At 35.8% G+C, this 25,080-nt stretch overlaps 1 protein-coding gene and 1 non-coding gene across 2 annotated transcripts in view; one reads left to right on the forward strand and one right to left on the reverse strand.

The window, feature by feature from the left end:
• Positions 1-248: 248 nt before the first annotated feature.
• KLHL4 (kelch like family member 4) overlaps positions 249-25,080 on the reverse strand; it is a 135,578-nt gene continuing 110,746 nt past the window's right edge. The window contains 2 exon segments of the mRNA XM_044234714.1: positions 249-308; positions 2,363-2,534. Coding sequence (XP_044090649.1) covers positions 249-308; positions 2,363-2,534 — 232 coding nt within the window.
• Positions 9,650-9,789, forward strand: LOC122897737. Its single transcript, XR_006382603.1, has one exon. It is a non-coding gene; the product is annotated as a U4 spliceosomal RNA (small nuclear RNA).

A 25,080-nucleotide genomic window follows, 5' to 3' on the forward strand; every position in this document is an offset into this window, starting at 1 on the left:
AACCTAGACTATTTGATTTCCACTTACAGTATCAGCTGCAACAACATATACATTTAACACCTATATGTAATTCATGTTGGAAAACTTGTTTTGACTTTACAAATGAGAGCAATTATAGCTACATATTAAAAGAATGCAACAATGTTCATGTTTGATTCCTAATCAAAGGAAAGAACACGTTCCTTCTTCTCTTCCTCCTAATCCATTTCATGAAATGTCCAGTTTCCCATCTATTGATAAAGATAGCTTTATGGCAGCTTCACCACCACAACACATGCTCCAGCTCTTCCAATGTTGACAGGAACTTCCTAAAAGAGAAAAGCAACAAAGCAGAACAAAAACAAGGGAAGAAATAATATCTTAATGAACTCTGTCTTCAACATAATGTATATAATATATCATGTTGGAGTTAAACAAGTCTTTAGCTATTCTGGTCCAATCTTCACCTGGTATAAAGAGGGAAAATGTAGTCCAGATAACTGTCCAGTGTGACAGAAATAACATATTATTTAAATTACATAGAGCTGAGTCTGAGAAGCAGGTGATTTTGATTGAAAATTTCCTCATTTGAATAATTACAGCTAATAATAAAAACTATAGCTAAAATTATCAGCTTGAAATCCTTCAAGGTTTTTATTAAGTTTAAGTGAGATAATGAATAAAAATAATTTTGCAGATAGAGTTTATATATCCATTATTTGTTAGCTCTCTTTCACTCTTTTCCAAGGTCACACATTGAAACAGTGAAAAGCCAGGAATAGAATCTAGGTCTCTTAACCTATTGGTCTGCAATTTTCAGAAAATTAAATTTCACAAGCTTAGCAACAGTATTCAGTATTCAGTAACAGTATTCATTGTTTTCGCACCACACCCAGTGCTCCATGCAATACGTGCCCTCCATAATACCCACCACCTTGTTCCCCCAACCTCCCACCCCCTCCCCCTTCAAGACCCCCAGGTTGCTTTTCATAGTCCATAGTCTCTCATGGTTCACCTCCCCTTCCAATTTCCCTCAACTCCCTTCTCCTCTCCATCTCCCAATGTCCTCCATGTTATTTGTTATGCTCCATAAATAAGTGAAACCATATGATAATTGACTCTCTCTGCTTGACTTATTTCACTCAGCATAATCTCTTCCAGTCCTGTCCATGTTGCTACAAAAGTTGGGTATTCATCCTTTCTGATGGAGGCATAATACTCCATAGTGTGTATGGACCACATCTTCCTTATCCATTCATCCGTTGAAGGGCATCTTGGTTCTTTCCACAGTTTGACGAAAATGGTCATTGCTTTAGCAAACATTTTGATATTGAATTTGACTTAACAAATCCTTGTCTGTTAATTTATTTTCTTCCCTTCCATTCCTAGCTGGTCCTAAGCACTGATAAAGTAAGAAGTTATCAACATAACAGAATGGGGGTGTTTCTGAGGGTCTTTACAAATCAAATTGTCAGAGGGAAGAGATAGAAAGCCATCATCAGTTGGTATTATATTAACATATATTTATTTAGAACAGTAACCAATTTACTGTGCAGAATATAGAGCAGCATGAAGTCAGTATAAAGGAAGGTGAGCTTAGAGACAAAATATAATGTTTGCCTGTTCATGGAAACTATGAGGAGTTAATCATATTTTATTATTTTTTTAAATTAAGCCTTAATTTAATTAACAGAACACCATTAAATATTTTGGAATAAATCCAGAGTTATCACTAGAAAAAAATATCAAAAGCATCAAGTTTCCCTTTAGCATCCCCAAGAAGTCCTTTCAGGGCTTCTTCTGTTTCTCTCCTTAAAATTTCTTCTATTAGATGCCCAGCATTCTTGAGAGGGTTTAATTCCAGTCTCTCATTGTTCACTAAATTCCTTTAATGACTGATTAAGAATGAAGAGTGTTGTAGTTTACAATCTCTAGAAAACGGGACTGAAAGAAATTTCCCCTGGTCAACAACCAATAAGAGGGACAGATATTTGTTAATGAGGACTTTGCACTTTGGTTCTCAAGTCATAATACATACTTAGAAAGTTGGCCAGAGTAAGGCTTTCAAATTTATTGACTTGTATTCACTTGAGTAAAGCTTTTGAATTATTGAATTAGATTCACTTTTCTATCAAATGAATGAGTCCATAAAGCCAAGAGAATGTTCTGTTCCCTTTCACAGAAGTACTGATGAATCTTGCCAATGACAAATTAGATCAACTAACTAGCACTCTATAGTACAGAGAAAGCAAATACTACAAATTTCACTAAAAGATTCTGAGTAGGCCTTAGAGAAGAAAATGGAATTAATTCCGAACATATATTGTAAAGACTTTTATTAAAACCTGAAATGTATTCATTTAAATACTTTCAATGACAGTACCTCTTGCCATTCATCTTTCTGTGCATTGTATGACTCAACAGTGTTCAAATAAGTATGTCCATCATATCCTCCAACCACATAGAGTTTATCTCCAAGGGGACATACAGCAACAGCATCTCGAGGAACACTCAGAGGTGCCACAGTTGACCATGAATCATTTTTTGGATCATACCTTAAGAAGTTTAGGAAGACAATTAAAAGGGGAAGTCAAATAATATTAAAAATAATAAACATTAATAAAATGTATACTTATCAAATATAAGGAATTAAAAACACCATATAAATATTAAAATTTAGTCTGACTAATAAATGTTAAAAATAAGTACATGACAAAATTCATTTCAACAAGACATCACTTTAAGTATATCAAAAATTTATTTCATTTCTGAAATACTGTGCATCCTTTTATTAGTACTTAGATTCTTTATGAGGAAATTTCACATACTGTCATATTATCATTATGAGGGGAATGTCCCATCTCTCTTTTGGTATGCTGGTTGGAGAGCTTTTGTTTTTCTCTGATTCTTTATCTTTTTGTGTGTGTGTGAGATGCATTATCCTGTTCATAGGAGAGCTCACATTTCAAGTAAATCTAAATATAATTGCCTTCTTGTTTTGTAGAATGTAGTACCCCGGTTTTAGTGCTATTTGTAGTTAAAATGACCATGGTCTTATAGTCTTATCCTATCTTTTCCCCATGAGTGTTCCAATTTATTCTCACATGATGATTTTTTTCCATTTTAATCTGATGTTAATTCCTTATTCCCAAACATTTTCAGTAAGATAAATGAAAGAGAATTCAGTCAAATTAAAATAGCATTGTCTTTTCCTTTTCAATTTTGTTTTTCTGTCTCTCCTTACTTTGAATATAAGTATATATATTTTAGTAGAAACAAAATGGAGCCTAACGAGAATTAGCCATGGGCTTATTCCTACACTTAGAGAAATTAGGAATAATTTGCTTGACTACTTTGCCTCAATTTTCTCATCAAGATTATACAAATAATCACCAAATTAACATGTTTATGTGATGATTTTAGAAACATTTAATTTATTAACTTAAATAAGTGAATGAGACTTTTAAATTTTTTTTATTATATATGTTAGTCACCATACAATACATCATTAGTTTTTGATGTAGTTTTTCAAAATCCATTGTTTACATATAACACTCAGGGATCCATGCAATATGTGCCCTCCTTAATACCCACCACCAGACGAACACATCCCCCCAGCTCCATTCCTCTCAAACCCTCAGTTTGTTCCTTGGAGTCCCAGTCTCTCATGGTTTGCCCCCACCCCGCCGACACACCGATTATTCTCTCCTTCATTTTCTCTTCTTTCTCCTAATATCCTGCATACTATTCCTTATGTTCCACAACTAAGTGAAACCATATGATAATTGACTTTCTCTGCTTGGCTTATTTCACTTAGCATAATCTCCTCCAATCCTCTCCATGTAGATGCAAAAGTTGGGCATTCATCCCTTCTGATGACTGAGTAATATTCCATTGTATATATGGACCATATCTTCTTTATCCATCCTCTGTTTAAGAACATCTTGGCTCCTTTGACAATTTGGCTATTGTGGATATTGCTGCTATGTATATTGAGGTGCATATAGCTCTTCTTTTCACTACATCTGTATCTTTGGGATAAATACACAGTAGTGCAATTCCTAGCTCTTAGGGTAGCTTTATTTTTAATTTTTGGGGGAATCTCCACACTGTTTTTCAAAGTGGCTCCATGAGCTTGCATTCCCACCAACAGTGTAAGAGGGTTGACCTTTCTCCACATCCTCTCCAACATTTGTTGTTTCTTGCTTTGTTAATTTTTGCCATTCTAACCAGTGTATGGTGGTATCTCAATGTGGTTTTGATTAGAATTTCCCTGATGGCTAAAGATGATGAAGACTTCATGTGTCTGTTGGTCACTTGTATATCTTCTTTGAGAAGAGTCTGCTCATGTGTTCTGTCTGTTTTTTGGACTTGATTATATGTTTTTTTGGGTGTCAAGAATGAGAAGTTCTTTATAAATCTTGGATATCAGCCCTTTGCCTGCAGTGCCATTTGAAAATTTCTCCCATTCCATGTGTTACCTCAGTTTTGTTGACTATTTTCTTTGTTGTGCAGAAGCTTTTTATCTTGATGAAGTCCCAAAAGTTCATTTCCACTTTTGTTTCCTTTGCCTTCAGAGCCATGTCTGAAAAGAAGTTATTGTGGCTGATGTTGAAGAGTTTACTGCTTATGTTCTTCTCTAGGATTTTGAAATATTCCTGTCTGACACTGAGGTCTTTCATCCATTTTGAGTTTATCTTTGTTTATGGTATAAGAGAATAGTTGGGTTTTATTCTTCTGTATGCAGCTTTCCAATTTTCCCAGCACCATTTATTGAAGAGACTGTCTTTTTATCACTGGATATATTCCAGCTTCATTGAAGATTATTTGACCATAGAGTTGAGGGTCCATATCTGAGATCTCTACTCTGTTCCACTGGTCCGTGTGTTTGTTTTTGTGGCAATTGTCTGTTTTTTTTTTTTTTTTAATTTCTCTGTGTGTGTTTTTGTGCTGTCTTGGTGATAAAAGCTTTGTAACAAAGCTTGAAATCGGGAAGTGTGCTGCCCCCAAGCTTTGTTTTTCTTTTTTCAACATTTTCTTGGCAATTCGGGTTTTTTTCTGCTTCCATACGAATTTTAGGATTGTTCCAGCACTTTGAAAAATGCCCGTGGAATTTTGATTGGGATGGCATATAAAGTATAGATCTCTCTGGGAAGCACTGACATTTTAATACTGTTTATTCTTCTGATACATGAGCATGGAATGCTTTTTCATCTTTCTGTATCTTCTATTGCTTTCATGAGTGTTCTGTAGTTCCTCAAGTATAGATCCTTTACCTCTTTGGACAGGTTTATTCCAAAGTATCTTAAAGGTTTTGGTGTTATTGTAAATTAAATCAATCCTCTAATTTCCCTTTCTACAGTTTCATTGTTGGTGCATAAGAAAGAAACTGATTTATGTTCATTGATATTATATCCTGCCACATGATTGAATTGCTATATGAGTTCTAATAATTTGGAGCTAGAGTCTTTCAGGTTTTCCACATAAACTACCAAGTCATCTGCAAAAAAAGAGAGTTTAACTTCTTCTTTGCCAGTTTGAATGCCTTTTATTCCTCTTGGTTATCTGATTGCTGTCACTAGGACTGTCGCTAGGATTGCTGTCGCTAGACTGTTGCTGTTGAACAACAATGGCAAGAGTGGGCATCCTTGTCATGTCTCTGATCTCAAAGGGAAGGCTGTCAGCTTTTCCCCATTGAACATGATATTCACTGTGAGTTTTTCATAGATGGATTTTATGAATTCAAGGAATGTTCCCTCTATGCCTATACTCTGAAGGGTTTCAATCAGGAAACTATGCTTTATTTTGTCAGATGATTTTTTTCCACATCAATGGAGAGGACCATGTGGTTCTTCTCTCTTTTCTTATTGATTTGTTCTATCACATTGGTTGATTTGTGAATGCTGAACCACCCTTCCATCCCAGGCACAAATCCCATGTGTTCATGGTGGATAATCTTTTAATGTACTGTTGGATCCTATTAGCTAGGATCTTATTGAGAATCTTGACATCCATATTCATCAGGGATATTGGTTGGAAATTCTTCTTTTTGGTGGGGTCATTGCCTGGTTTGGGGATCAAGGTTAATGCTGGCTTCATAGAAATAATCTGGAAGTTTTCCTTCTGCTTCAATTTTTTGAAACAACTTCAGGAGAGTAGGTGTTATTTCATTCTTTGAATGTTTGGTAGAATTTCCCAGGGAATCCATCCAGTCTGGGACTCTTGTTTTTTGGGGGAAGTTTATGATCACTGCTTCAATCTTGTTACTGGTTATTGGTCTGTAAATGCTGTCAATTTCTTCCTGTTTTAGTCTTGGAAGTTTGTAGGTTTCCAGGAATGCACCCACTTATTCTAGGTTTCTTAACTTTTTGGCATAGAGCTCTTGATAATAATTTCTGATAGAGTCAGAAGATAGAGAGATAGAGTCACTATCTCTCCCCTTTCATTCATAATTTTATTAATTTGGGTCCTTTCTCTTCTTTTGGATGAGTCTGGCCAGATGTTTATCAACCTTATTAATTCTTTCAAGGGGCCAACTTCTAATTTCATTGATGTGTTCCACTGTATATCTGGTTTCTAACTCATTGTTATGCTCTAATCTTAATTATTGCTCTTCTTGTGTGTGGGGTAGGCTCAATTTGTTTTTGATTCTCAAGTTATTTAAGGTGTAAAGAGAGTTTGTGTAGTCAGGATGTTTCTATTTGTTTGAGTGAGGATTGGATGGCTATACATTTCCCTCTTAGGACAGCCTTTGACCTATCCCATAGGTTTTGGACCATTGTGTCATCATTATCAGTGGTTTCCATGAATTGTTTAAGTTCTTCTTTGATTTCATGGTTGATCCAAACATTCTTGAGCAGGATAATCTTTAGCTTCCAAGTGTTTGAATTTCTTCCAACCTTTTCTTGTGATTGAGCTCCAGCTCCAAAGCATTGTGGTCTGAGAATATGCAGGGAATGATATCAATCTTTTGGCATCAGTTGAGACCTGATTTGTGACCTAGTATGTGGCCTATTCTGGAGAAGGTTTCGTGTGTCCTTGAGAAGAATGAGTATTCTGTTATTTTATGGTGGAATGCTCTGTATATATGTATGAGGTCCATCTGGTCCAAGGTGTTATTCAAAGCTGTTGTTTTTTTGATTACTGCTTAGATGATCTGTCTATTGCTGAGAGTGGTAATGCATAAAAAAATTTGACAAAATAAGGCATCCTTTTCTGATTAAAACTCTTCTGAGTATAGGGATAGAGGACCATAACATCCATCTATGAAAAATCCACAGTGAATATCATCTTCAATAGGGAAAAGCTGACAGCCTTCCCTTTGAGATAAGGAAAATGACAAGGATGACCACTCTCACCACTCTTGTTCAACATAGTATTACAAGTCAATCCAATAGCAATCAGACAACGAAGAGAAATAAAAGGTCAAATTGACAATGAAGAAGTCAAATTATCTCTCTTCGCAGATGACATGATACTTTATATGGAAAACCCAAAAGACTCCACACCCAAACTGCAAGAACTCATTCAGCAATTCAGTAATGTGGCAGGACACAAAATCAATGTACAGAAATCAGTGGCTTTCTTATACACTAACAATGAAAATACAGAAAGGGAAATTAGAGAATCAATTCCCTTTACTATAGCACCAAGAACCATAAGATACCTGGGAATAAACCTAACCAAAGAGGTAAAGTATCTGTACTCAAGGAACTACAGAACCCTCATAAAAGAAATTGAAGAAGACATAAAAAAGATGGAAGAGCATTCCATGCTCTTGGATTGGAAGAATAAACATTGTTAAAATGTCTATACTGCCTAGAGTAATCTATACTTTCAATTCCATTCTGACCAAAACTCCAACTTCAAAGAGATACAACAAACAATCCAAAAATTTATATGGAATCAGAAAAGACCTCAAATTGCCAAGGAAATGTTGAAAAAAAAAAAAACTGTGGACATCACATTGCCTGATTTCAAGCTTTACTACAAAGCTGTGATCACCAAGACAGCATGGTACTGGCATAAAAACAGACACACAGACCAGTGGAATGAAGTAGAAAGCCCAGATATGGACCCTCAACTCTATGGTCAATTAATCTTCGACAAAGCAGGAAAAAATATACAGTGGAAAAAAGATAGTCTCTTCAATAAATGGTGCTGGGAAAATTGGACAGCTATGTGTAGAAGAATGAAACGCAACCATTGTCTTGCACCATACACAAAGATGAACTCAAAATGGATAAGAGACCTCAACATGAGGCAGGAATCCATCAGAATCCTAGAGGAGAACATAGGTAGTAACCTCTTCGATATCAGCCACAGCAACTTCTTTCAAGATAAGTCTCCAAAGTCAAAGGAAACAAAAGCAAAAATGAATTTTTGGACTTCATCAAGATCAAAAGCTTCTGCACAGCAAAGGAAACAGACAACAAAACAAAGAGGCAACCCATGGAATGGGAGAAGATATTCGCAAATGACAATAAGGACAAAGGACTGATATCCAGGATCTATAAAGAACTCCTCAAACTCAACACACAAAAAACAGACAATCCTATTAAAAAATGGGCAGAAGATATGAACAGATGTCTTCTCCAATCAAGACATACAAATGGCTAACCGACACATGAAAAAGTGTTCATCATCACTAGCCACCAGGGAGATTCAAATGAAAACCACATTGAGGTACCACTTTACACCAGTTAGAATAGCCAGAATCAATAAGACAGGAAGCAACGTGTGTTGGAGAGGATGTGGAGAAAGGGGAACCCTCTTACACTGCTGGTGGGAATGTACGTTGGTGCAGCCACTTTGGAAAACAGTGTAGAGATTCCTCAAGAAATTAAAAATAGAGTTTCTGTATGACCTGCAGTTGCATTACTGGGTATTTACCCCAAAGATACAGATGTAGTGAAAGGAAGGGCCATCTGTACCCTAATGTTCATAGCAGCGATGGCCACAGTCATCGAACTGTGGCAAGAACAAAGATGCCCTTCACATGAATGGATAAGGAAGAAGTGGTCCATATACACTATGGAGTATTATGCCTCCATTAGAATGGATGAATACCCAACTTTTGCATCAACATGGACGGGACTGGAAGAGATTATGCTGAGTGAAATAAGTCAAGCAGAAAGAGTCAATTATCATATGGTTTTGCTCATTTGTGGAGCATAAGGAATAACATGGAGGACACGGGGAGATGGAGAGGAGAAAGGATTTGGGGGAAATTGGAGGGGGAGATGAACCATGAGAGACTGTGGACTCTGAAAAATAATTTGAGGGTTTTGAGTGGCGGGAGGTGGGAGGTTGGGAGAACCTGGTGGTGGGTATTATGGAGGGCACATATTGAATGGAGCACTGGGTATGGTGCATAAACATTGAATTCTGGAACACTGAAAAGACATTTTAAAAATAAATAAAAAAATTTAAAAAGCTTACAAAAACAACCATAAAACAAGTAACAAAATACAGTAAGTACAAGCCTACCATTAATTACTTTGAATGTAAATGGGTGAAACACTCCAAACCAAAGATATAGTGTGATCGAATGGATGAAAAAGCAGGAGTCATCAATATGCTCCCTAAAACAGATTGATTTTAGACCTAAAGACAAATGAAGATTGAAAGTAAAGGGATAGAGAAGAATTTTTCATGAAAGTAGATATGCAGCTTTGCGCATTGGCAGTATCGTAGCCAATGAGGTTTATCTGAGGCGCGATTATTGCTAATTGAAAGTAGATATGCAAAGAATACTGGTGTAACAATACTTATATCAGACAAAATAGATTTTGAAATAAAGACTGTAATAAGATACACAGGTGGACACTACAAAATTGCCAACAGTCAAACAAGAAGGTATAACAATTGTCATTTTTATACCTCCAACACAAGACTAACCAAATAAATGAAATAGTTAAAAACAAACATAAGAGAAGAAATTGATATAATACAATAATGGTAGGGGTATGTAATGCCTCACTTATGTCAATAGATCGTTAAAACAAAATCAACAAGGAAACAGTGGCATTGAATGGCAAACTGAACAAGATGCATTTAACAGGTATATTCAGAACATTTCATCCTAAAACAGCAGAATATACATTTTTTTAAATGCACAAGAAATATTTTCTAGAATAGACCACAGGTTGAAGTTATACCATGCATATTTTCCAATAGCAATGCTTTGATATTAGAAATGAACTACAAGAAAAAGTCTAGAAAGAATGCAAATTCATAGAGGTTGAATATGTGCTACTAAACAATGAATGGGCCAACCAAGAAATCAAAGAGTGAGCCAAAAATATATATGGAGACAAATGAAAATGAAAATATAATGTTCTCAAGTCGTTGGAATATACCAAAATCTGTTCTAAGAGGAAAGTTTATAGCAATAAAGGGTTACTTCAAGAAGCAAGAAAAATCCCAAACAACTAACCTAACCTTACATCTAGAGGAGCTCTATTCGCAGATGACCTGATGCTATGTATAGAAAACACTAAAGACTTGGCCATAAAAACTACTAGAATGGATAAATTCAGTAAGGTTTCAGGATTCAAAATCAATATACAGAAATCCATTCCATTTATTTATATCCATAACAATGTAGGGGAAATAGAAATTAAGAAAAAGTCCTATTTACAATTATATCAAAAACAATACAATAAATTGAAGTAAACTTACCGAAAGTGATGAAAGATCTGTACTCTGAAAACTATGAATCAATGATGAAATAAACACAACACAAAAAAAATGAAAAATTTTTCCTAAGCTCATGGATTGGATGATCAAATATTGTTGAAATTTCCATAGTATTTAAAGCAATCTACAGATTCAGTGCAATCCCTTAAAAAATACAGTTTTTCATAGAAATAGAACAAATAGTTCTCAAATGTATATGGAACCAAAAAAAGACCCAATAAGCAAATAAATTTTGAAAAAGAAAACTAAAGATGTGGATTTCATGATTCCAGATTTACTACAAAGCTATAGTATTCAAAACTATGGTACTGGCACAAAATGAACACATTTATCAATAGAACAGAATAGGGATCCCAGCAATAAATCCACAGTTACATGGTTAATTAATCTTCATTAAAAGAGTTAGGAATATGCAATGGAGAAAAAGACAGCATTTTCAACAAATGGTGTTGGGAAAACTGAGAGCTATGTGCTAAAAAACACGGCGGATGGGGTCCCTTTGTGGCTTAGTGGGTTAAAGCCTCTGCCTTTGGCTCAGGTCATGATTCCAGGGTCCTGGGATTAAGCCCCATGTCGGGGGGGGGGGTTCTCTGCTCAGTAGGGAGCCAGCTTCCCCTATCACCTCTGCCTACCTCTCTGCCTACTTGTGATCTCTGTCTGTCAAATAAATAAATAAAATATTTTTTTTTAAAAGTGACTGGAAAACTTTCTTATGCACAATAATAAACTCAAAATAGATTAAGGACCTAAATATGAGACCTGAAACTAGAAAATTCTCAAAGAGAACACTAGCATTTATTTCTGTGACATGGACTGTAGCAACATTTTTCTAGGTATGTTTTCCAATAAAAAATGAATAGAAGATATGAATAGACACTTTTCAAAAGAAGAAATACAGATGACCAGCAGATTCATAAAAAGATGCTCAACATCACTCATACTAAGAGAAATGAGAATCAAACCCACAATGAGATATCACTTCACACATGTCAGAATGGCTAAAATCAAAAGTACAAGTAACAACAGTGTTAGTGAGCATGTGGAGAGAAAGCCACCCTTGTGTACTGGTGGTGGGAATGCAAACTAGGGCAGCCACTGTGGAAAACAGTGTGGAGGTTCCTCAAAAAATGAATACTAGAGCTACTATATGATCCATAAGTTCCACTATTGGGTATTTATGCAAAGAATGCAAAAAAAAACCCCTAATTAAATATATATCCCCCCTATTTTTACTGCAACATTATTTATAATAACCAAATTATAGAAGCAGACCAAGAATCCATCAACAGATGAATGGACAAACATTATAAACACACACACACACAAACACACACACACTCACACACACACTCGAATATTGCCAGCCATAAAAAAGAAATAATCTTGCTATTTGCAACACATAGCTGGGTCAAGAGGGTATAATGCCAAGTGACATAAATCAGTCAGAGAAAGACAAACACCATATGATTTCACTTATGTGTGAAATTTAAGAGACAAAACAAATGATCAAAGAGGAAAAAGAGAACCCCCCAAAAACAGACTTTTAACTGTTAGCTAAGAACAAACTGAAGATCATCAGAGGGGATGTGTGTGGCATAACAGATGAAATAAGTGATGGGAACTATAAGTACAATCATCATGATGAGCATGGAATAAGGATTAGAAATTCTGAATCACTGTATTGTACACCTGATCCTAGTATAACACTGCCTGTTATCTGTACTGGAATTAAAAAATAAATCACCTGAACAAATGAAGAAAAATAATTTAACAAAATTCAAAATCTGCTCAGAATAAAAAACACACATCTCAGTGTACTAAAGGCTGTCTATGAAAAAGACAGAGCTAACATCTTGCTCAATGGTGACAACATTTACTTAATGGTGAAAAACTGAGAGCTTTTCCTCTATTGTAAGGAATAATACATAGATGTCCATTTTCCCTACTTTTTATTCAACAAAGTACAGCAATAAAACGGAAAGACAAACTGAAGGAATCCATATTGAAAAATAAATTAAACTGCCTTTATTTTCTGATGACTTGATACTGTACATGAGAAAACATAGATTCCACCAAAAAAACTACTAGAAGTAATAAATGAATTCAGCAAAGTTGCAGGATAGAAATTTAATACCCCATAACTGGTAGCAATTCCATAAGCTAATAATGAAGTAGCAGTAAAAGAAATAAGAAAAAAAAACCTCCATTTACATCTGTACCAAAAAGAAGAAAATACCTAGGAATAGATTTAATCAAGGAGATGAAAGACCTGTACTCTGGAAACTATAAAACACTGATGAAAGAAATTGAATGCTACATGACAAGTGGAAATATATTTCATGCTTATGGATTGGGAAAAATTATATTGTTAGGATGTCCATATTATCCACAGTGATATACACAGACTATGCAATACCTATAAAAGCACCAACAGCATTTTTTACAGAACTAAAACAAAAAATCACAAAATTTGTATAGAACCATAAAAGACCTTGACTAGCCAAATCAGTCTTGAGAAAGTTGTAGGTATCACAAAATTCCAGAATTTAAGATACACTACAAAGCTGTAGTCATCAAAATAGTATGGATGTGGCAGAGAAATATACACATGGAACAGTGGAACAAGAAAGAAAACTCAGAAACAAATCCAGTTATATGATCAATTAAGCTATTACAATGAAAGCAAGAATATACAAGGGGGGTAGATAGTTTCTCTAAGAAATGGTGTGAAAACAGCGCAGACACTTTTTTTTTAAATTTGCATAGGTAGTTTTAAGAGTAAAACTGGACCACTTTCTAAAGCCACACACCAAAAAACCCCCCAAAAAGTAAACACATAAAGGTGAGATCTGAAGCCATAAAACTCCTAGAAAAGAACACAGGAAGTAATTTCTTGGACATGAGCTTTAGTGACATTTTCTAAACTGGGTTCCATAGGCAAGGGAAGCAGAGAAAAAATAAACTATTGGACTACATAAAAATTTTAAAAAAAAGCTTTTTCATAGATAAGAAAACCAACAACAAAATTCAAAACAATCTACTGAACAGTAGAAGATACTTGCAAATGATGTATATAATAAGGGGTTAATATCCAAAATATACCAAGAACTTATGTAGCTCAACACAAAAAAGTAAAGAATCTGATTTAAAAATGGGTGGAGCATCTGAATAGACAATTTTCCAAAGAAGACATTCAGATATTCAACAGAGACTTGAAAAGTTGCTCAACATCAGCAATCATCAGAGAAATGGAAATAAAAACCATAATCAGTTATCTTAATAACTCACTTACTCCTGTCATAATGGCTAAAATAAAAAAGACAAGAAGTAATGTGTTGGTGAGGATGTGGAGGAAAAGAAACCTGATAAATTGTTGTTAATGTAAATTGGTTCAGCCACTGTGGAAACCAGTATGGGAGTTTCTCAACAATTAAAAATGTTAATACCATATGATCCAGTAATTACAATACAGGGTGAAATTACCCAAAGAAAATTGAAATCTTAATCCAAAAAGAATTATTTGCAATAGTAGAATATAGAAACAACCTAAGACTCCACCAATAGATGAATGGACCAGGAAGACACACACACACACACACAAACACACACATGAATATTTTGGAGCCAAAAAAAAACTTTAAAAAGAAGAAGAAAGAAAAAGAAAAATAAAGAAAGAATGAGACTGTGCCAGGCAGTAGAGAAGATCGCGGAGATGTAGCAGGCTGAGGCTACATCAGGTAGTAGGAAATCAGCTAGACAGCTTATCTAAACATTGCAAACACCTACAAATCCAACAGGAGATCGAAGAGAAGAACAGCAATGCTAGAAACAGAAAATCAACCACTTTCTGAAAGGTAGGACTGGCGGAGAAGTGAATCCAAAGCGATGGGAAAATAGACTGTGGGGGGAGGGACCAGCTCATGGCAAGCGGCAGAGACACAGAGAATAAAATTGGGACTTTTAAAAGTCTGTACCACTGAGGGACATCGCTCCAGAGGCTAAACCGGGGTGAAGCCCATGCGGAGTCAGCATGGTCCCAGGTCCCACAGGATCACAGAAGGATCAGGGGTGTCTGAGTGTCACAGAGCTTGCAGGTATTAGAACAGGGAAGCTGGCTACAGAGACAGAGCCGAGGAGTGAGCTCTGAGCTTGGGGTTACCTTGAACCGGTCTCAGCCTGGGTGAGCTGGGAGCGTGGCCTGAGGCCAGGGAGATGGGAGTGATAGGGCACCATTCTCTGTGGGTGCACCAAGGAGTGGGGCCCCGAGCTCTCAGCATCTCTGGGCCAGAGACTGAGAGGCCACCATTTTCATTCCCGTTCTCCAGAACTCTACAGAAAGGGTTCAAGGAAAAAAAGCTTCTGAAAGCGAACCCGAGCAGATTAGTCAGCCTGGCCCCTGGTAGGTGCAACTCTGCCTGGGGCAAAGACACTTGAGAATCACTACAACAGGCCCCTCCCCCAGAAGATCAACAAGAAATTCAGCCAGGACCAAGTTCACCTACCAAGGAGTGCAGGTTCAATACCAAGGAGAGCAGTGGAATTCCAGAGGAGAAGAAAACAAAGCACTGAACTCATGGCTTTCTCCCATGATTCTTTAGTCTTGCAGTTAATTTAATTTTTTAAAATTTTTTTTTCTTCTTCTGCTAATTTTTTTAACTTTTACCCTTTTCGTTTTTAATGTTTTTTAACTAGCTTATCTAATATATGTATTTTTTTCTTTTTTAATATTTTTTTCTTTATTCGTTTTATTTTTTCTAATTGCTAATTTTTTTTCCTGAACCTGTTTTCATCCCCTTTCTCCCCCCCACGAATTGGGGTATCTTCTGATTTGGTTAAAACGTATTTTCCTGGGCTCTTTGCCACCCTTTTAGTATTTTACTTGCTCCTTCATATACTCTACTCTGGACAAAATGACAAGTCAGAAAAATTCACCACAAAAAAATAGAACAAGGGGCAGTACCAAAGGCTAGGGACCTAATCAATACAGACCTTGGTAATATATCAGATCTAGAGTTCAAAATGATGATTCTCAAGGTTCTAGATGGGCTTGAAAAAGGCATGGAAGATATTAGTGAAACCCTCTCGGGAGATACAAAAGTCCTTTCTGGAGAAATAAAAGAACTAAAATCTAACCAAGTTGAAGTAAAAAAAGTTTTAATGAGGTGCAATCAAAAACGGAGGCTCTCACTGCTAGGATAAATGAGGCAGAAGAAAGAGTTAGCGATATAGAAGACCAAATGACAGAGAAAAAAGAAGCTGAGCAAAAGAGGGACAAACAGCTCCTGGACCACGAGGGGAGAATTCGAGAGACAAGTGACACCATAAGATGAAACAACATTAGAATATTTGGTATTCCAGAAGAAGAAGAAAGAGAGAGGAGAGCAGAAGGTATATTGGAGAGAATTATTGGAGAGAATTTCCCTAATATGGCAAAGGGAACAAGCATCAAAATCCAGGAGGTGCAGAGAACCCCCATCAAAATCAACAAGAATAGGTCCACAGCCGATCACCTAATAGTAAAATTTACAGGTCTTAGCAACAAAGAGAAAATCCTGAAAGGAGCCTGGGAAAAAAAGTCTGTAACATAAAAGGGTAAAAATATTAGATTGGCAGCAGACTTATCCACAGAGACCTGGCAGGCCAGAAAGAGCTGGCGTGATATATTCAGAGCACTAAACGAGAAAAACATGCAGCCAAGAATACTATATCAAGCTAGGCTATCATTGAAAATAGTAAAAGAGATAAAAAGCTTCCAGGATAAACAAAAAGTGAAAGAATTTGCAAACACCAAACCAGCTCTACAGGAAATATTGAAAGGGGTCCTCTAAGCAAAGAGAGAGCCTAAAAGTAGTAGATCGGAAAGGACCAGAGACAATATACAGTAACAGTCATTTTACAGGCAATACAATGGCACTAAATTCATATCTCTCAATAGTTACCCTGAATATTAATGGGATAATTCCCCAATCAAAAGACACAAGGTATCAGAATGGATTAAAAAAACAAAACCCATCTATATGTTGCCTACAAGAAACTCATTTCAGACTCAGGACACCTCCAGATTTAAAGTGAGGGGATGGAAAACAATTTACTATGCTAATGGACATCAGAAGAAATCAGGGGAGTCAACCCTTATATCAGATCAATTAGATTTTAAGCCAAAGACTATAATAAGAGATGAGGAAGGACACTACATCATACTCAAAGGGTCTGTCCATCAAGAAGATCTAACAATTTTAAATATCTATGCCCCTAATGTGGGAGCAGCCAACTATATAAACCAATTAATAACAAAATCAAACATCAACAACAATACAATAATAGTAGGGGACTTTAACACTCCCCTCACTGAAATGGACAGATCATCCAAGCAAAAGATCAACAAGGAAATAAAGGCCTTAAATGACACACTGGACCAGATGGACATCACAGATCTATTCAGAAAATTTCATCCCAAAGCAACAGAATACACATTCTTCTCTAGTGCACATGGAACATTCTCCAGAATAGATCACATCCTGGGTCCTAAATCAGGTCTCAACCAGTATAAAAAGATTGAGATCATTCCTTGCATCTTTTCAGACCACAATGCTCTGAAGCTGGAACTCAATCACAAGAGGAAATTTGAAAAGAACTCAAATACATGGAGACTAAACAGCATCCTTCTAAAGAATGAATGAGTCAACCAGGAAATTAAAGAAGAATTGAAAAAAAATCATGGAAACAAATGATAATGAAAACACAACGGTTCAAAATCTGTAGGACACAGCAAAGGCAGTCCTGAGAGGAAAATATATAGCAGTACAAGCATTTCTCAAGAAATAAGAAAAGTCTCAAGTACACAATCTAACCTTACACCTAAAGGAGCTGTAGAAAGAACAGAGAAAGAAAGAAACAAGAAAGAAACCCTACACCCAGCAGGAGAAGAGAAATCATAAAGATCAGAGCAGAAATCAATGAAATATACACTATGGAGTATTATGCCTCCATCAGAAAGGATGAATACCCAACTTTTGTAGCAACATGGACGGGACTGGAAAAGGTTATGCTGAGTGAAATAAGTCAAGCAGAGAGAGTCAATTATCACATGGTTTCACTTATTTGTGGAGCATAACAAATAGCATGGAGGACAAGGGGTGTTAGAGAGGAGAAGGGAGTTGGGGTAAATTGGAAAGGGAGGTGAACCACGAGAGGCTATGGACTCTGAAAAACAATCTGAGGGGTTGGAAGTGGTAGGGGTGTGGGAGGTTGGGGTACCAGGTGGTGGGTATTATAGAGGGCACGGATTGCATGGAGCACTGGGTGTGGTGAAAAAATAATGAATACTGTTTTCTGAAAATAAATAAATTGAAAAAAAAAAGAAATCAATGAAATAGAAACAAACAAAAAAACAAAAACAAAAACAAAAACCCCACAATAGAACAAATCAATGAAACTAGGAGCTGGTGCCTTGAAAGAATTAATAAGATTGATGAACCCCTGGTTAGACTTATCAAAAAGAAAAGAGAAAGGACCCAAATAAATAAAATCATGAATGAAAGAGGAGATATCGCAACTAACACCAAAGGAATCCAAACAATTATAAGAACATACTATGAGCAACTCTATGCAAACGAATTTGACAATCTGGAAGAACTGGATGCATTTCTAGAGACATACAAACACCACAACTAAACCAGGAAGAAACAGAAGACCTGAACAGACCCATAACCAGTAAGGAGATTGAAACAGTCATCAAAAATCTCCAAACAAACAAAAGCCCAAGGCCCGACGGCTTCCCAGGGGGAATTCTACCAAACGTTTAAAGAAGAATTAATTCCTATTCTCCTGAAACTGTTCTAAAAAAATAGAAATGGAAGGAAAACTTCAAAACTCATTTTATGAGGCCAGCATCACCTTGATCCCAAAACCAGACAAGGATCCCATCAAAAAAGAGAACTACAGACCAATATCCTTGATGAGCACAGATGTGAAAATTCTCACCAAAATACTAGCCAATAGGATTCAGCAGTACATTAAGATGATTATTCACCACGACCAAGTGGGATTTACTCCATGGCTGCAAGGTTGGTTCAACATCCACAAATTGATCAATGTGATACAATACATTTGTAAAAGAAAGAACAAGAACCATTTGATACTCTCAATAGGTGCTGAAAAAGCATTTGACAAAGTGCAGTGTCCCTTCCTGATCAAAACCCTGTAGGGATAGAGGGCACATACCTTAATATTATCCAAGCCATCTATGAAAAACCCACCGTAAATATCATTCTCAATGGAGAAAAACTGAAAACTTTTCTGCTAAAGTCAGGAACACGACAGGAATGTCCATTATCACCACTGCTATTCAACATAGTACTAGAAGTCCTAGCCTCAGCAGTCAGACAACAAAAGTAAATCAAAGGCATCCAAATCAGCAAAGAAGAAGTCAAACTATCACTCTTTGCAGATGATATGATACTATATGTGGAAAACCCAAAAGACTCCACTCCAAAACTGCTAGAACTTTTACAGGAATTTAGTAAAGTGTCAGGATATAAAATCGATGCCCGTAAATCAGTTGCATTTCTCTACACCAACAACAAGAGAGAAGAAAGAGAAATTAAGGAGTCAATCCCATTTCCAATTGCACCCAAAACTATAAGATACCTAGGAATAAACCTAACCAAAGAAGCTAAGAATCTATTCTCAGAAAACTATAAAGTACTCATGAAAGAAATTGAGGAAGACACAAAGAAATGGAAAAATGTTCCATGTTCCTGGATTGGAAGAACAAATATTGTGAAAATGTCTATGCTACCTAAAGCAATCTACATATTTAATGCAATTCCTATCAAAATACCATCCATTTTTTTCAAAGAAGTGGTACGAATAACCCTAAAATTTATATGGAACCAGAAAAGACCTCGAGTAGCCAAAGGAATATTGAAAAAGAAAGCCAAAGTTGGTGGCATCACAATTCCAGATTTCAAGCTCTATTACAAAGCTGTCATCATCAAGACAGTATGGTACTGGCACAAAAACAGACACATAGATCAATGGAACAGAAGAGAAAGCCCAGAAATAGACCCTCAACTCTATGGTCAACTAATCTTTGACAAAGCAGGAAAGAATGTCCAATGGAAAAAAGACAGCCTCTTTAATAAATGGTGTTTGGAAAATTGGACACCCACATGCAGAAAGATGAAATGGGACCATTTCCTTACACCACACATGAAAATAGACTCAAAATGGATGAAGGACCTCAATGTGAGAAAGGAATCCATCAAAATCCTTGAGGAGAACACAGGCAGCAACTTCTTTGATCTCAGCCGCAGCAACATCTTCCTAGGAACATCGCCAAAGGCAAGGGAAGCAAGGACAAAAATGAATTATTGGAATTTCATCAAGATCAAAAGCTTTAGCACAGCAAAGGAAACGGTTAACAAAACCAAAAGACAACTGACAGAATGGGAGAAGATATTTGCAAACGACATATCAGATAAAGGGCTAGTGTCCAAAATCTATAAAGAATTTAGCAAACTCAACACCCAAAGAACAAATAATCCAATCAAGAAATGGGCAGAAGACATGAACAGACATTTCTGCAAAGATGACATCCAGATAAGCAACAGACACATGAGAAAGTGCTCTGCATCACTTGGCATCAGGGAAATAAAACTCACAATGAGATATCACCTCACACCAGTCAGAATGGCTAAAATTAACAAGTCAGCAAATGACAGATGCTGGCGAGGATGTGGAGAAAGGTGAATCCTCCTACACTGTTGGTGGGAATGCAAGCTGCCGCAACCACTCTGGAAAACAGCTTGGAGGTTCCAAAAAATGTTCAAAATAGAACTACCCTACCACCCAGCAATTGCACTACTGGGTATTTACCCTAAGGATACAAACGTAGTGATCCAAAGGGGCACATGCACCCGAATGTTTATAGCAGCAATGTCTACAATAGCCAAACTATGGAAAGAACCTAGATGTCCATCAACAGATGAATGGATAAAGAATAAGTGGTATATATACACAATGGAATACTATGCAGCCATCAAAGGAAATGAAATCTTGCCATTTGAGACAACGTGGATGGAATTAGAGAGTATCATGCTTAGCGAAATAAGTCAATCAGAGAAAGACAACTATCATATGATCTCCCTGATATGAGGAAGTAGAGATGCAACATGGGGGGTTAAGGGGGTAGGAGAAGAATGAATAAAACAAGATGGAATTGGGAGGGAGACAAACCATAAGTGACTCTTAATCTCACAAAACAAACTGAGGGTTGCTGGGGGGAGGGTTTTTGGGAGAGGGAGGTCGGGTTATGAACATTGGGGAGGGTATGTGCTATGGTGAGTGCTGTGAAGTGTGTAAAACTGGCGATTCACAGACCTGTACCCCTGGGGATAAAAATACATTTTATGTTTATAAAAAATTTAAAAAAATTAAAAAAAAAGAATGAGACTGTGCCATTTGTGAAAACAAGGATGGACTATATTATGTTAAATGTAATAAGGCAAACTGTGAAAGACAAATACTATATGATTTCACTCATATGTAGTATCTAAGATAAAATGAATAAAGAAAAAACAGAGTCATAATTGTTAATACATCCAGTTTCGGACTGAATGTCATGGGAATAAAAGTAACAGCATAAGGAATATAATCAAGAATATTAAATAGCATTAGTATTGTAATAGTAATGGTATCTACATTTGTGGTCAACATAGCATGATGCGTAGACTTTAATTGCTATGTTGTACACCTGAAAATAATATAGCATTGTATGTCAACTACATTCAAATAAAATAATTTTTAAAAACTATCAAGTACCCAAGTAACTACAATTTTGCATGAAATTCCTTAATCCAAAAACAGAAAAAGAGGGAGAATTAGTACCAATTTTACAGAAAAAAATGAGGATTTAAAGAAAGTGTTACGAACAACTACACACCAGTAATTTGCATAACCTTGATTAAATGGACACATTTTTAGAAATACACCACCTACTACCATTGAACAACGACAAAACAGAAAATCTGAGCAGTGCTATAATTTTAAGAAGATGCGGTCTCTCTACACATAATTAAATCTATGCAATTAAGGAAAGCTGAGAGCCTATTGGTTAATTCTTTCTAACATTTAGAGAATTAACACCAATCCCTCTTATCTTCTTCAAAATACTGAAGAAGTAATTCTTCTAAGTTTATTTTATAAGATAAACATTACACTGACATCAAAGCCAAAGACACAGTAATAAACTATAGACCAAATCCTTAACGAATACTGGTGCAAAAAATTTCAACATAATACTAAGAAACAATTCAACAACATTATTAAAATAATAAAACACCATAGTAAAGTGTGATTCAATCCTGGAATACAAGGGTGATTATCCAAAAACCAGTCAAATGACACATTGACAGTATGAAGGAGAGAGCAAGACACATGAGCATCTCAAATGATGCAGATAAAAGTACATGACAAAATCCATCATATTTTTATGACAAAAACACTGACCAAATTAAGAATAAAAAAAACTACATCAACATAATAAAGGCCTATATGGGAAACACAGAGCTAACATCAGACTCAGTGGTGAAAACTGAAGGCTTTTCCTTTAAGACAAGGAACAAGATAAGGATGACAATTTTACCACCTCTATTTAATATATTACTGAAATTCTAAGTCAGATCAATTAGGCAAGAAAAATAGGTAAGATTCATCTGCAGTGGAAAAAAGAAACTAGGCACCAATAAATAGAAAGATACCTCATATTTCTGGATTAGAAGACTCAATACTGTTAAGGTGGCAATATTACCCAACTGACCTACAGATTCAGTGCAATCTCTAGCAAAACACCAACAATATTCTTTGCAGTGATAAAATAATGTATTAGAGATCATATGAAATATCTTTCCATTTGCTTCTTTGTTTTGTTTCTTAAATTCAACGTATGAGTGAAGCTGTATAGTATTTGTCTTTCTTTTACTGACTTAATTATTTGACTAATCATTAGGGAAACTCAAATTTCATCCACAAAGAGCTACTCCTTCAAATATATTGAGATAACTATTAAAAACAAAATAACACAAAAAAAGAAAATAACAAGTGTTGCTGATGATGTGCACAGTTCATAGCAGCAATATTCACGGTAACCAGAAGGTGGAAACAACCCAATTGTTCACTGATGAATGAATGAATAAATAAAACATGGTATGTACATATAATGTAATATCGTTTAGCTTTAAAGGAAAGGAAATTCTCACAAATAGTATAACATGGATGAACTTTGAAGAATTATGCTTTAAGTAAAATATACTGGTAACAAAAGAATAACTACTCATGATTTCACTTTTATGAGATATCTAGAGTTGTCAAATTCATAGAAACAGAAAGTAAAATGGTGGTTGCCAGTGACTGGGGTGAGGGAGAAATGGTGATCTTTTGTTTAATGAGTACAGTTTCGGTTTGAGGAGAAAAATAAATAAATAAATAAATAAATATCTGGACACTACAATGTGAACATACTTAATGCCACTGAATTTCACATTTGAGAGTGGTTAAATGGTAAATTTTATGTTATGTATATTTTGTCACACACAAAAATAACCTAACATAATGAAAAGGCGATTAACTATTACTTTGCTAACTATAGGGAGAACTAGTGTGGATAATCTTAGCATCTCATATGTTTACCTATAATACATTAAATATTTGAGGCAGGAGTGATTAACCTGAAACTTTTATATATACACGTGTGTGTGTGTGTATTTATTTTTACTTTTTAAAGATTTTATTTATTTATTCCACAGACAGAGATCACAAGTAGGCAGAGAAGCAGGCAGAGAGAGAGAGGGAAGCAGGCTCCCTGCCAAGCAGAGACCCTGATGTGGGGCTCGATCCCAGGACCCTGGGATCATGACCTGAGCTGAAGACAGAGGCCTTAACCCATTGAGCCACCCAGGCACCCCTATAGTTATTTATGTTTTGCATAATGTTAAAATTTTTGCATCTCTTAAGAACTGATCTCTGGAGAAGCATCTCAAATATACACTGAATAGCAGGAAACCAGTCACTTAGACTTAAAGTTTTTAATTTTTTTGTTTTAATCCCATTAAAATTAACACACTGTGTTATATTAGTTTCAGGTGTGATTCAACAATTCTATCCATTACTCAGTACTCATCATGAGGAGTTTACTCTTTAATTCCCATCTCCTACTTCACCCCCACCCACCTGCCCTCTGGTAATCATCAGTTTATTATTCCCTATAGTTGAGTCTGATTTGGGGTCTTTTTTTTCTCTCTCTCTCTCATGCTCTCTCTTTCCTTTTGCTTTTTTGTTTTATTTCTTAAATTCAGCTTTTGAGTGAAATAATATAGTATTTGTTTTTCTCTGACTGACTTATTTCAATTAGCACAATACTCTCTAGTCCCATCCATGTTGTTGTAAATGGCAAGATGTCATTCTTTTATATGGCTGGATAATATTCCATGGTACATATATACTACATATTAATTATCCATTCATTTGCAATGGACACTTGGACTACTTCCATAATTTGGTTATTGTAAATAATGCTACAATAAGCATGTGCATCTATTCCTTTCTTTCTTTTTGTATTATTTTGGGTAAATAACCCAGTACTTAAATTACCAGATTATAAGGCAGTTATATTTTTAAATTTTAGGGGAACTTCCATACTGTCTCCCACAGTAGAGGCACCCATTTGTACTCCTACTGACATGCATGAAGATTTCCTTTCCTCCACAACCTCTCCAACACTTCTTTCTCCTATTGTTGCTTTTAACCATTCAGACAAGGGTGAAGTAATATCTAGTTGTAATTTTGACTTGCATTTCCCCAATGATGAGTGATGTTTAGCATCTTTTCATGTGTCTGTTGGCCATCTGAATGCTTTTGTTTCAGTTTTTTTGAAAAAAAGTGTATCCCATCTGTATGTTTTCTTTGGTGAACTGTCCATGCCTTCTGCCAATTTTTAAATTGGATTGTTTAGGGTATTTTTGCTGTTGATTTGTATGAGCTCATTATATATTTTGGATACTAACCTTTTATTGAACATGTTCTTTGCATATATCTTCCTTCAGTAGGTTGGCTTGTAATTTTGTTGATTTATTCATTTGTGATGCAGAATTTTATTTTGAGGTAGTCCCAGTAGTTTATTTTTGCTTTTGTTTCCCTCTCTTCAGGAGACATATCTACAAAAATTTTGCTAAGGCTAATGCCAGAGAAATTACTCCCTGTTCTCTTTTCTGGTATTTTTATGGTTTCATGTTCAACATTAAGTTTTTTTTTTTAAGATTTTATTTATTTATTTGACAGAGAGAGGTCACAAGTAGACGGAGAGGCAGGCAGAGAGAGAGAGAGAGAGAGAGAGAGAGGGAA

The sequence above is a fragment of the Neovison vison genome, chromosome X, assembly GCF_020171115.1.
Source record: "Neovison vison isolate M4711 chromosome X, ASM_NN_V1, whole genome shotgun sequence".
NCBI classification, from domain to species: Eukaryota; Metazoa; Chordata; class Mammalia; order Carnivora; family Mustelidae; genus Neogale; species Neogale vison.